This window comes from Crocodylus porosus, unplaced genomic scaffold, assembly GCF_001723895.1.
Source record: "Crocodylus porosus isolate Cpor-Errol unplaced genomic scaffold, CroPor_comp1, whole genome shotgun sequence".
Taxonomy (NCBI): domain Eukaryota; kingdom Metazoa; phylum Chordata; order Crocodylia; family Crocodylidae; genus Crocodylus; species Crocodylus porosus.
This window is the reverse complement of record NW_017728915.1, coordinates 39,391,472-39,403,713: the sequence shown is the minus strand read 5'-3', so window position 1 is coordinate 39,403,713 and position 12,242 is coordinate 39,391,472. Positions and strand designations below refer to the sequence as shown.

Genomic DNA, 12,242 nt, shown 5'->3' with positions numbered 1-12,242 from the left:
AGCAGACGACAGCTGCCCCCACCCTCGCCCTTCCCCAGAGAGCGGTGCAAGGCTTGCCCCAGTGACTCTTGAGCAAAGTGCTTCGAGCGCACGCAGCGACTCCAGTGATGTGCGGCGATGGGGGCGGCCTCACTGCAGACCTCGGAGGTGTCAGCGGCTGGGGTGGGCGGGGGACGACCGGGCAATCAGGCAGCTCCATGTCCCTGCTACCGACGCTCTCCCAAGGCTTCACTCCTCCCGCCCAACTTCAAGAAGCCATGCAACAATTACAGCCCCCCGCCCCTTCCTGGCACGTACCTGCGAACCCTGGTGTCTCTGCCGCCTCCAGCCCCCAGCTGGCATCAGGCTGGCATCCAGCCTCAGGGGTGCAGGGGCACCTTGACGTGGAGGCTCAGCTCTTGATGTCAGGCAAACCTGGGCGGACAGAGAACCCCGGGGGCCAGCTCAGCTCCAAGGGACTCCGGCCAAATAGTGCTGCAAGCAGAGGCGTGAGGGCGTCTGCGTCTCCCACCTCCGGCCAGGCCCGGGGCAGCTGCTCCTGCACCAGCCAGAGCCCGCCCTTCATCAGTTTTTGGAACCAAGCCCATCGAAAGGGCTGCCCCTGCTCTCTGCACCCCCGCCTGCTGCATCCCCCTGGCACTTCCCAGACGCTATCCCAGAGCCCCCACTGCAGGAGGGGGGTCGGGAGAACAAGCACCGTGGGACACTGCTGAGGGCACTGGCCACCCCTGCTCCAGGCCAGGTTGGGGGGGGCAGCAGCGCTGGGGCAGGTGCAGAGAGTGCCTTGGGCAGGACAGGTCGAGGACCCCAGTTCTTGGGCATGGGCAAGGGGATGCTCATTCACAGGATGCGCAGCCTTAAAGGGCCCCACCTGTCCAGACAATGCTGGATCCCAAAGCTCTGCACCATGCCAGGCACGCCGCAGTCAGCCTGCAGAACCAGCTGCCTGAGCTGGGCCCTTTGCAGTCCTTCCTCATGCATCTTCTCAACGATATAGTCTCGCGTGCCAGCTGGGAGCTGGCAACCCGTTCAGAGCCGCAAAGCCAGGCTCCAGCACACCCCAGACAGCTCCCGCCCCACCCGAGAGCTTTTCTCACCAGCCCCCTGGGGCAAGCAGTCATAGATAAGTGCTTCCAGCTGATTTCTCGGGTATCGCGCTCCTGCCAATAGAAGGAGAGGAATCCCACGCCGGCCCCCAAGCAGTGCAGGCTCTCTTCCCAGGGGAACTGAGATGGGAGGAAGGAGAGAAAGAGGCGCCTGCAGGTTGTGCTGTGAAGCCGCCCTGCAGCACTGGGGCTGGCTCTGGGTGGCACGCCCCACACAGTCACTGTGGCTTGGACTGGCTTCATCTGAGCTGGCACCTCTAAGCGTGCCCTCCCAGCCAGCTCAGGAGCGACTGCATCATCTTGGGAAAAGCCGCTGCAGTCCAGCACCAGAAAGCTGTGCCGGCAAGGACCTGTGTTCAGCAGAGACCCACCAGTGCTTCTCGCCCAGGGACCCTCAAGCAGAGTGCCGTGAGGTCTTTTCAGGGGTGCCGCAGGGTGCCATGCAATGTTGGCACTCTTCGCTGTGCGAACGTGAGTCACGTAATAAACCTAGAGATTTCCCGTAGGAATCCACTGTGTCAAAACCCTTCTGCTCTGGTGGGGTCTGAGCTCTTTGCAAAGAAGACTTGGGCTAGCGTTGTTCTGTAATCAATAAATGAGTGAAAACTATGAGCTAGCTTTTTCTAAGGGGGGCCTGGAGGCTAAAGAGATTGAGAGCCTCTGCTCAGGGCTCTTCAGGCAAAGCCCGAGTCACTGGGTCAGCTCCTTGTTCCACATGCAAACCCCTACTGGTGCCAAGCAGATGTAACGACCACCTTATTAACACAGCAAGGCCGTGAACATACATGAGGACTCGAGAGACAGGAGGGCGAGATCACGTGGCTGTTGCAGCTCATCTGTCCAACTAGCAATGCTGGCATGAGGCTCTGTGCCATGCAGCCCAGCAGTCTCCTGGACCGGACCCCAGGCTCACACAGCTCCCCCCATGCCTGCAGCCCACATTACTGCGCTCATAGGATCGCAGGAGAGCGGGGCTGGAAGGGACCTCACGGTCATCTAGTGTAGCCCCCTGCTCACAGCAGCTTCATCCCTGACTAAACCCTCCCTGCCAAGGGTCTGTCCAACCTGCTCTTAAAGACTTCCGGGGTGGAGATGCCACCACTTCTCTGGGCAGCCTGTTCCAATGCCTGAACATGCCCGGAGTTAGAAAGTTTCTCTGAATCCCCTACTTCAAATTCCCCTGCTGCAGCTTGAGACCACTGCTTCTGGTCCTGTCCCTGCAGCTCCAGAGAAACTCCATCTCCAACCTCTTGGTAATCACCCTTCAGGGATTTGAAGACTGAGACCACATCCCCTCTCAGTCCTCTCTTCTCCAGATTAAATCACCCCTCCTCTTTTGGCCCTTCCTCAGCCACAGACACATAGGCAGTGTGTGACGGAGTACGTCAGCGTGCAACGCAGTAAGGGCCCATCTGGGCATTTATCCACAGCCATTTCCCATTGCCCAGCATTGCTCAGCTCCATCTCTCACCTGCCTGGGCACTGCTGGAAACCAAGCTGCCACGAGCTCCCTTCCTGCAGGGTCTCCTGTTACCCCACAGCTAAGTCTGTGTGTGTGAATTTCTCTCTCTTAAGTAGACACAGCAGAAAGGGTGGGACCGGGATGGTCTGGCAGAGACAGCAGCCTCTGGGCCCCTGCACCACAGGAATGACCTTGTCAGAGGCTGGCACAAGCTCGGCACAGGGCATAAGGGGGGACCAACACACCCTCGGGCTGCTGCATCTCCTGGCTCACATCACAGCAACCTCGGAGCCTGTCCCGAGTTGCATGGAGGCTGTGCTGGCCCTGTGGGTTGTTCCAGCAACAGCAACAGACAGCACGACAGAGCGCTCAGGCTGCATGCCTCAGTTCCCCAGGCCTCCCTGCCACTATGCACCAGGCTGCCAGGGCATGGGGGGCACAGGAAGGTTCCTCTAGTGCCAGGCTCTGGAGCCGTATGGGGCTGAGCAGTGCTCTGCAGAGCCTCGAACACATGCGGACATGGAACATTAGTCCCAAACCAACGACAAACATGCCCTTCTCTGTCCCTTCCCTGGCACAGACGGTGAGGCAGAGCTTAAGCCAGAGTGATCTGTAGACAACCCCCAGCCACCAGCGTACATCTGCACCGGGTCATTTTAACTCTGAAAGTAGGGAATGCCTGACCCGGACACTGAGCGTGTCCCGGGTGGCTCCAGGCATGTGGCTGCTGGGGGGTGACCCGGGTTCCCAGAATGAGGACAGCAGTCCCCTGCCGCTGTCCCATCACCGTGCCCAGCAGAGCTACAGACCTTCTGCACACGCTGCCACCAGTCCAAATCCTTCTCCTTCCCTCTTCTTTTGCTGCCGCCACCACCTCCATCTCCCTGGGGATCAAGGCCTTTCGCCTCAGGGAGGTCTGCAGGAAAGGAAGGTGGGATTGGAAGAGGCGGTGAGCCTGGCCAGCTGTCAGCTCCCGACAGGAACCCACGTACAATTTGCTCACCACAACACCCACACCCCATAGGGCAGGCTGGGACCAGTGCAGAAAACGCAGGTCCTAACGGGCGACCAGGTCTTGCCGAGCGTTAGGGCAGAAGGGGACAGAGGCGCAAATCTGCTGACGCTGGTTTTGTAACCGCCGCAGTGCTCAGGACAGGGGCTTTCTTACGCGGACAGACTCTCTGGAGCCAGCAGGGCTGATTCAGCACGCTGCTGCGCTGCTCACAGCCTGCATGGCTCATATGGCAGCACAAGCTGCCAATGCCCTGCCTGCACTCAGCGGGCGGCGAGAGCACCAGGCCCTGCACATGGGTCCCCAGACTCCTGGCAAGGAGGGAGAGGCGCTCACACACCAAGAGCTGCCAGCAGCACAGCAAGATGAGCTGGTCAGAAAGTGCCCTAGGGCCCTCCCTGCAGGGAGGAGGACAGAGACCTGTGTGGGGCAGCCAGCAGACTGAATACCCGGGACACCCCTGAAATGGCAGGGCTGGGCGGGAGGCAAGCACCAAGGGAAGAGAAAGGGGAGCCCAGAGATACTGCAGTGGTGGGAACGGTGCCAGCACATGGAGGGCAGCAATTCTTCCCCTCTGCTCAGCACTGAGGAGGCCACACTGGGAGTCCTGTGTCCGGTTGTGGGCCCCCCACTGTAGAAAGGATGTGGACACATTGGAGAGAGTTCAGAAAATGGTTTGGGGGCTGGGGGGCGTGACTGATTGAGTCTGCAGATGAGGCGATTGAGGTGGGGAATGAGTATTAGCCTTCGACTCCCTGCAGGGGGGCTGCGAAGAGGATGGAGCTGGGCTGGTCTCAGTGGGGGCAGATGACAGGACAAGAAGCAATGGGCTCAGGCTGCAGCAAGGGAAGCTGAGGTTAGGTACTAGGGAAAGCTTTTGATTAGGAGGGCGGCGAGGCCTAGAACAAGCTCCATCCTTGGAGACTTTTAAGCCCAACAACCCCCTGGCTGGGACGGTGCAGCCGGGGCTAGTCCTGCTAGGACGCGACGGGACGGGACGGAAGCCCTGCGCTCCCTCCCCACCCTCGTGGTCTGCGACTCTGAGCCCCTCTCGATGAGCCGGCTGATGACGTCACGCAAAGCGCGCGCACATGGATGACATCACGGCCTTGCTTTACCACTCTCCTGTAAACACGCTCTCCCCACCCGATTGCGCAAGCGCAGAATACATCTTCTTCACCCCCCCCCCACCCCGCGCGCACGCGCAGTACAGACAGCTGGTGTCTGCACTTTTCCCTCCCCCCGTGCCTACCGTCCCGTGTCCTGCTGAAACCGTCCGGGCGCGGACTATCACCGCGCACTGTGGTTCCGGCTTTCAGAATGATTAGTATTAATATTAATGACAATTTTTCATGGCCCAAGTCAAATTTGCCAGATCAGTTTTGAATCATTCAAAAAAACCCTTATGCGGCCCTACTACCGGCAACCACCCACCACCCCAGGCTTTTCAGCCCGGGGCTTTGGACACTTCCAAATCCTTTGGCAGGCATCCTACATCCGGGCCCAAGCCCAGAGGCTTGGCATTCAGATGCCCCCGAGTTTCACTCGCCCTCAGCCACAGGAGCAAGCCAGGGAGGAGTCCGGCTGCCAGAAGGGCCGGCGGCTCTGCACCCTGCGAGCATTGCAGGGTGCCCCTGCCTGGGGGTCTCCTGCACCGGAGGGGTCCAGCCCCACCCCATCTCCATCAAAACAGCATTTCTGGAAGTCATAATAATTTACTTTCAAGTTAGGGCCACACAGGGCAAATGTCGCCTGTTGGGGCAGCCCCCGAGCAGACGTCTCTGGCTCCAGGAGCAATGTGCGCTGGTCGTGGTCTCCACACACGGGTGTGAAGTGCTCGTGCAAGGGCTAGCAGAGCTGGGTCTTGGATTTGCACAAGAGGCATTCGCCAGAAGACAAGGGAGTGTGCTACTAGTGGGTCCCTCCTGGGGATTTTGGCTTGGGGGACAAAGGGACGGGGGCCAGCACTGCAAGGAGACATGGCGCCAGGATTCACCTTTGGCAGGCAGGTTCAGCTCAGACAGGGAACATAACCAGCCAAGAATGGCACCGGTACCAAGTGCTGTAGCAACCAGGCATCGGACAGCCCCGAGCCAGGAAAGAAGACGCTTCACAGGGGAAACAGGAATAGAAAATGCTACATTGTGCAGACGCCGAGTTAATGCTCCCGTGAAACTTTAGCAGTGTTTTCATTTGCAACACGGATGTGTTCAAGTGTGTGTGTTTTGGGGGGGATCAGATGCACTGTGGAATGTTTCTTCCAATGAGAATGACAGAGGATGGGTGAAGGGAGCAGCCCCAGGGTCACAGGGATAGAGCTGGGGTCTAAGAGCCAGGCTGCCTTGGGGTACAGGGAGCTCAAGGGCAGCAGTGCTACACCAGTGGAGCAGGGAGGGGAGCTGCCAGCCAGCCCCAGTTCAGAAGGGACTTTACAGCTCAGCCCTCCTCTACTGCTTTAGGTCTCAGCCCCCTGCCCTCACTGGGGACAAGACGCTGTTTCTGGCAGTTAGAAGCCCCCCACTTGCCTTGGCTGCCCTGGAAAGGCTGTGGCCCTGCCCCTGCGGCAGCTAAGACCCCAGCAGCCCCTACTAGGGGGCCCGGGGACAGCCCAGCTGGGGCCTGCCTGCTGTCCAGCCCCATGGAGGTCTCCATCAGCATCTCTAGGACAGGCAGAGATGTTTCCACATGAATTTGGAACAAGGAGAGGTCAATGTGAGTGGCGACGGGATGCAGCCTACTTTGTCGGGCAGGGGAACCTTCTCCCAGCGGGTTCAAGCCTTCCATGGGACAGGGCAGCACTCAATTGTAGCCTGAGCCCTGCAGCCCCCGCCCATCCCACTGGAGACTGATGTGAAATTAGTGTTAAGGGAGGCACCAAGACCAGCACCCTCTGTTGCTGCAGGCACAGAGCATGGGCAGCAGCAGCAAGGCCTGAGTGCTCCCCCTGGACGGCCCAACCGGGGCCGGTGGCTGCGGTTGGGGGCATGTAGTGCTAGCGCAGGTGCAGTGTGAACACTTGTGTGCTGGGGGCAGGTGCCTTGGGCACAGGCCCTTGCACACCCGTAACGAACATGTAGGGCTCCCCCAACCCAACCCCATGCCCTGAGCCAGGCCACGCAGCCAGAGCCCAGGTAACAGGGTGCTTTGAATACACTCACCCCAGGCCCCCTGCCCTCCCAGAGAGAGCACAGTTGTGTCCCTGGGGCAGATGAACTTCCTAGCCCCAGCCCAGTGGTGGCAGCGAGAGAGACAAGGAGGCAGAAAACTCCCCAAAGTAGATGACAGCCCCATGGCCTGGGGCAGCACAGATGCCCCTTCACCGGGGCCAGCAGGAAGGTGCAGGCTGGGGCTGAGGCAGACCAAGCCCAGGCTCTGCAATGGGTGCATCCCCTGCTACACACCACCACCCCGGAGAGCCTGTCCAGTGCACTGCCTCATGCAGCTGGGTGGCCCCCCCAGTCAGCAGGGCCCAGCACTTGCCATGTGGTGGCGAAAAGGGCCCAGCAGCTGCACAAGCCCCATCCCAGGCAGTTTTGAGTCACGCCGAGGCAGCAAGTCCAGGGGTGGAAGCAGGCCGTCCAGGCCTGCCACCCAAAGTGCATACAGAGCGGCTGGCCATGGTCCTACTACTCCTCCCCTTGCTGAGGCTCCATAATGCTAGCTGGCTGGGCATGGCCCTAAGCTTCCACCTTGGTGTTGGGGTCCCGGAAGAGCAACTGCTTGCGCAGGGTGAGCCGGGCGCATTTGGGGCAAGTGGTCGAGTTGTCGTAGTAGCAGTCCCTGGGGGGCGAGAGGGCCGCGTCAGGGCAAGATGCAGGGGCTCTGTTGCCAGCTCACATTAAGCCCCTACACCGGCATGATGGGTATGCGCCAGGATCTGCAGTTCTGCTCCCAGCCCCTCCCAGCTGGGGAGACCCAGGCACACGGGCCAGGCTGAAGGAGGGGGTGCAGTGCCAGGTCCATCACCTGCACCAGCAAGCAGGCAAGCTCCTGAGGCAGGGCCGTGCCAGGCTCCAACTGGGCACAGCCCATCTCATCCTCCCCTGCCCTGGCACTTGCCAGGCCCTGGATTCTGCTCCCTCCACCCTCCTGCTTCTCGACTCCCAGTGCCCAGGCTCACCCACCTGTGGAAGACGGCGGAGCAGTCGGTGCAGACCGAGGTGTGGCTGTCGAAGGGGAAGAGCACGTCGCCCTCCTTACAGAGCTCGCACACGAAGCCCTTGGCCTGGCACCTCTGGGGACAAGAACAGCACAGGCTGAGCCCTCAGGCAATGCCCCCCCATGACCCCTGCACCACAGGCAGCTCCCGGGACCACGCACACCTGCAGTGAGCTCCTGGGGAGCGGGGTGAAGGTGTGGGGTGGGGAGATGGCACAGGCAGGAGGCGAGACAGCAGCCCACTGCCCAGCCCGGGCCAGGCAGCCTCACCTCGCAGTCCAGCTTGATGTGCTTGGCAAAGAGAGTGTGGATCTCGGTGAGCGAACAGCCCAGGCGCCCAGCCTGCACGTCCACCAGGTCCTGCAGTGAGTACATCTCATCATTCTCCACAAAGTGCTGCCGGTCCTGCAGCTGTGGGGTAACGGCTATCAGTGCCCAGCCCAGTACCTGGGATACCCCCCTCCCCTCTCCCACAGTCCCTACCAGAGACAGGGGGCAGACAGTACTAGGCAGGGCTCCATGCCCTCCCCACTAGCCACGTGCAGCTTCCACCGGGGGCTACCCCAGCTCCCCCTGGGGTAAGGGAAGCCTCTTGAGGAAGGACCAGGACAAAAGCCTCATCTGGCACCATGTCATCGCCAGGGCTAGCCCAGCCGCTGGTGCCTGGATTTGCTCAGCCACGACCAACACATGGGTAGAGGGGCTCTGCAGAGGAGCAGGACCCTGCTGACCACCAGCCCATCTCAGCAGCACCCACCAGAACCAAGCTGGTGCTTGGGGAGCTGCCATATGGAACCAGCCCCAGGCAGGGAAGGGTTAAGGGAGTGTGTGCAGGGAGCGTGTCCCCCCCACAACCAGTCCCCACACCTGAAGCAGCAGCCGTGCCTCCATGGCCTCTTTGCAGGTGATGAAGTAGGGCTTCATAAGCAGGATGTCCTGGCGCAGCTTCTGTTGGGGGGCGGAGGGCAGATGGGGCTGAAGGCTCAAGGCCCTTTGCCAGGGACCGCGCAACTGTCCGTGGGACTCCCCCCGTCCCTCAGGGCAGCAGCTCGGGGGCACTGGACTAGCTGCAGGTACATGAGCTGTCCACTCCCCCTGCCCCAGCGAGTGCAGGATGGGCCAGTCACAAGCCTCGTGGATCCCTCCTGCTCCGGGAAGGGCAGAGGGGGCAGGTCTCGCTGGCCTCTGCCCCAGGTCCTGGTGAACACCCAGCAACCCCACCCAGATGGCAGCCAAAGCACAGGGGGAAGGGGGCCAGGGTGGCTGGGACCCTGAGCCAGGCTGTGGGGGCTTACCCTGATCTCCACCAGCTCCTCCACATAGTTGAAGAGCAGGGGGTTGATCTCCCGCAGCTTGAGCACTGGGCGCGACAACATCAGGGCGAGGTAGCGCATGCTGCAGCGTGACACCTGGCCCCCGAGGACGCCAGGCCCCGTCAGCCAGGTGGTGGCAGCCCTGTGCCCTCCCACCCCAGCACATCCCCACTCCTGCCCCTGGCAGGAGACTACAGAGCTGGCCCCTCCATGCGCACCTCTCAGCTGCCCCTTGCTCACAGCCAGGCAGGGGCAGACCTGGCCGGCTGGTCCCATGCACTGCATGTGGCATGGAAGGGGACAGCCCCCTCCACCTGTCCAGAAGCCCCCACGTCCAGCCTCTATCCGGCACCACCCAGTAGCCCACCCTATCCCCAGGGCACTGCCAATGCCCTCGCTAGCCCCAGGCTGCACAGAGGGGAGCTGGCTCTGCCCACAGCCACCCCTCCCCTGTGTCCCACCCCCGCACACACAGGGCAGACATGGGCCCCCCTACACCCCAGGGATAATGGGGGGAGCAGGCATCTCACCTTGCGGGGTTCAAAGTCCCAGTTGTGGATGACACGGGCAGGGATGACAGCCAGGTCATTCCAGTGGCAGCTGCTGCAGTAGTACAGGCCCGTGTAGTCGCACTGCCGGGCCTCGCTGGGCACGCCCCCTGCGCAGGGCACCGCCATCAGTGCTGGGCACCACTACCACTGCCCTCCCACACACTGTAAGGGCACTCCCTGATGGCCCCTGCCAGCCTGCACCAAGCACTGGAGCCCTGTGCTCAGGGAGGGGCAAAGCCCAGGGACACCAAAGCACGCAGCAACCCGGCTGAGCACACGCTGAGTCAGGGCATGGCTATGTGGCTCCTGGCACATATCACCTGTCTTGCACCAGGCCCCAGCTCCCTGCTGCCCAGACGCCCACACCCAGAGCAGCTCCCTGCCCTGCTCCTCCCCTTCCAGACCTGCAGGATGCAAGCGCCAGGCCCGAGCACACCCAGGTCACCTGCCGCATGCGAGCCTGTCACTGGTCTCAGCCCTGTCCCCAGCACTCACGGAGAGAGATGGGTGCCCGGCATTCGGCGCACCGGTAGTCCTGGCTGTCCAGCCCGGTCTCGGGGCAGATGCTCAGCTCATACTCAGCCTGGTGACTCACCTTGGAGCGCACACAGGGCTTGGTGATGAGGTTCAGACATTTGCTGTGGCAGCGGTAGTAGCACCCTGAGTGGGGAAGAGGAGGGAAGGCACAACACTGATCCATGAGGACACCCACCCTGCTGGTCCCAGGGGCAGGAGCCCACCCTCCTCAAACAGTACTGGATGCTCGCACCCACAGCTGCCTGGCCGTGGGGCAAGGAGGCAGAAGGACAGGAGGAGAAAGCTGAGCAGTGGGCAGTCCCTTTGCACCATTACACCTGCCATGTGAGTGAGCAAGGCCCTGGTGCCCAGCAGCAAGGCCAGTTTGTCCGTGCTGGGATGGGCTCTTCCCCTCTACCACTTCAGCTGAGTGCAGGGAGCAAGCCCTGGCTTGGGAAGGTCAGCTGCCTCCTGTGTAAGCCTGGCCCCATATGTGTGCATGGGTGCAAGTGCACTCACCAGTGCAAGTGTACCAGGTCTGGATGAGGCCCCAGATGATGGTGCTGCACTTGTCACACGTCTGCTTGACACTCTTGCTCTTCTCCTTGTAAAAGCGGTGCTCCAGCAGCACCCGGATGTTGGGCTCATCCTCACTGGGGTCCTGGGACATGCACAGGCATCAGGGCAGGGCCTGGAGCCACGTGCGGGGGAGCTGGGCCATCCGCTCCCCCAGCCGTGGGGGCAAGGGGCAGCTGGGGACTGTCTGAGCCCCAGTGCTCCCAGGCACCTGTGGGTTGTGCGGGAACTCCGCTCCACAGCCCCGTCTTGCTCAGCCTCTCCCACCCAGGCCCGCGGTGGGGGGCTTTGATGCATGGCCCGGTTCACCCCAGCCTGGGGCAGTAGGGACTGGCAGGCCTCAGCCTGGCAGCCCACGGGAGGCAGTTGGTCCAGACCCCAGCAACCATCCAAGGGGGCTGTGCTCCCCTCCCAGCCCCCTGAGACTGGAGAGTCCCCACCCAGCTGCTGCATGGGCCCAGCCCTACTCCCGCATGCGCACCTTCAGCTCCTGGAGCTTGAGGCGCAGGTGGATGAGGCGCACGACAGCGTCTTTCTGCCTCTCCGAGTGCTCGGGCAGCTCCAGGATCACCCGCTTGCACTCCTCGATGGCCTGCCGCAGCTGCTGGATGTCCGAGGCCAGGAACAGACCCTGCGGGCAAGCGGGGCATGACTGTGAGCCCCACGACACTGCCCACCAGGAAGCAGACACCGGCGGGGCAGGCAGCACGACCCCAGGCACCTTCGCGCCACCGCTGGGCCAAGCCTCCCACACCCAGGACCCCCCAGCCGCTCCAGGGACCCACCACAGGGCGGGAGAAGTGGTCCTCAGCCAGGCCCAGGTCCATCACGCGCTCCGTGCACTGAAACTCCGGCTCCGCCTGCGACAGATCCAGCAGCACCTCTGCCGGGGGGAGAGGCCTGGGGTGAGCAGGCAAAGCCTCCTTTGAGGGCTGGACGCGGCTCAGCCGTGGAGCGAGTGCTCGGCCCAGCCGCACGCTCATCACCGGCGCCGATGCCCGGCAGGGCCCTGCCCAGGCTCGGACAGAGAAGGGCACCGGGCACGCTCCCCGCCTGGCCCGAGCCCCTGCAGCCCCGGGAGCCAAGGAACCGCATCCCAACAGCAGCCCGCGGGGCTCCGGGAGCCTGGGCTGGGCGAGGGGGACAGGGCAGCGCTCACCTCGATGGGCCAGGTCCTCGGTAGCGTCCCCGGCCTTCTGCTCATGCTGGCCCTGCCCCAGCCGCTTGTTGAAGGGGTTGAGATGAGCCTGTCGAAAGCGCGCCAGCTTCTCATCATATTCCATAGCAGGCCCACCTGCCGGAGGGAGGGCACCGAGTGAGGCAGCCGGCGCCGCGGCAGCACCGAGCTGCCCCACGCCCGCCTCTCCCGGCCCCGCACGCTGCAGCGCGGCGTGACCGCCGTGCGCGAGTGGGCGCGCAACCTGCCGTCGAGGCGGAAAAACCAGTCCCTCCGCTCCCGGGCGCGCAGCTGAGCGCACCGCACGTGGCCACACTCGCGGCGTGGGCCCGACGGGCGAGGGCGGTGCCCTGCTCCCTTCCCGGCGCGGC

At 62.6% G+C, this 12,242-nt stretch overlaps 1 protein-coding gene across 1 annotated transcript; it reads right to left on the bottom strand.

The window, feature by feature from the left end:
• Window positions 1–5,700: 5,700 nt before the first annotated feature.
• On the bottom strand, window positions 5,701–12,020 carry DEF8 (differentially expressed in FDCP 8 homolog). Its single transcript, XM_019536068.1, has 11 exons — window positions 11,854–12,020; window positions 11,480–11,577; window positions 11,176–11,325; window positions 10,638–10,779; window positions 10,098–10,262; window positions 9,582–9,709; window positions 9,034–9,147; window positions 8,606–8,686; window positions 8,009–8,149; window positions 7,705–7,814; window positions 5,701–7,360 (listed from the first exon to the last, which is right to left on the bottom strand). Exons 1-11 carry the CDS (start codon window positions 11,975–11,977, stop codon window positions 7,258–7,260), a joined length of 1,356 nt encoding a protein of 451 aa, XP_019391613.1. The 5' UTR covers window positions 11,978–12,020; the 3' UTR covers window positions 5,701–7,257.
• Window positions 12,021–12,242: the final 222 nt, after the last annotated feature.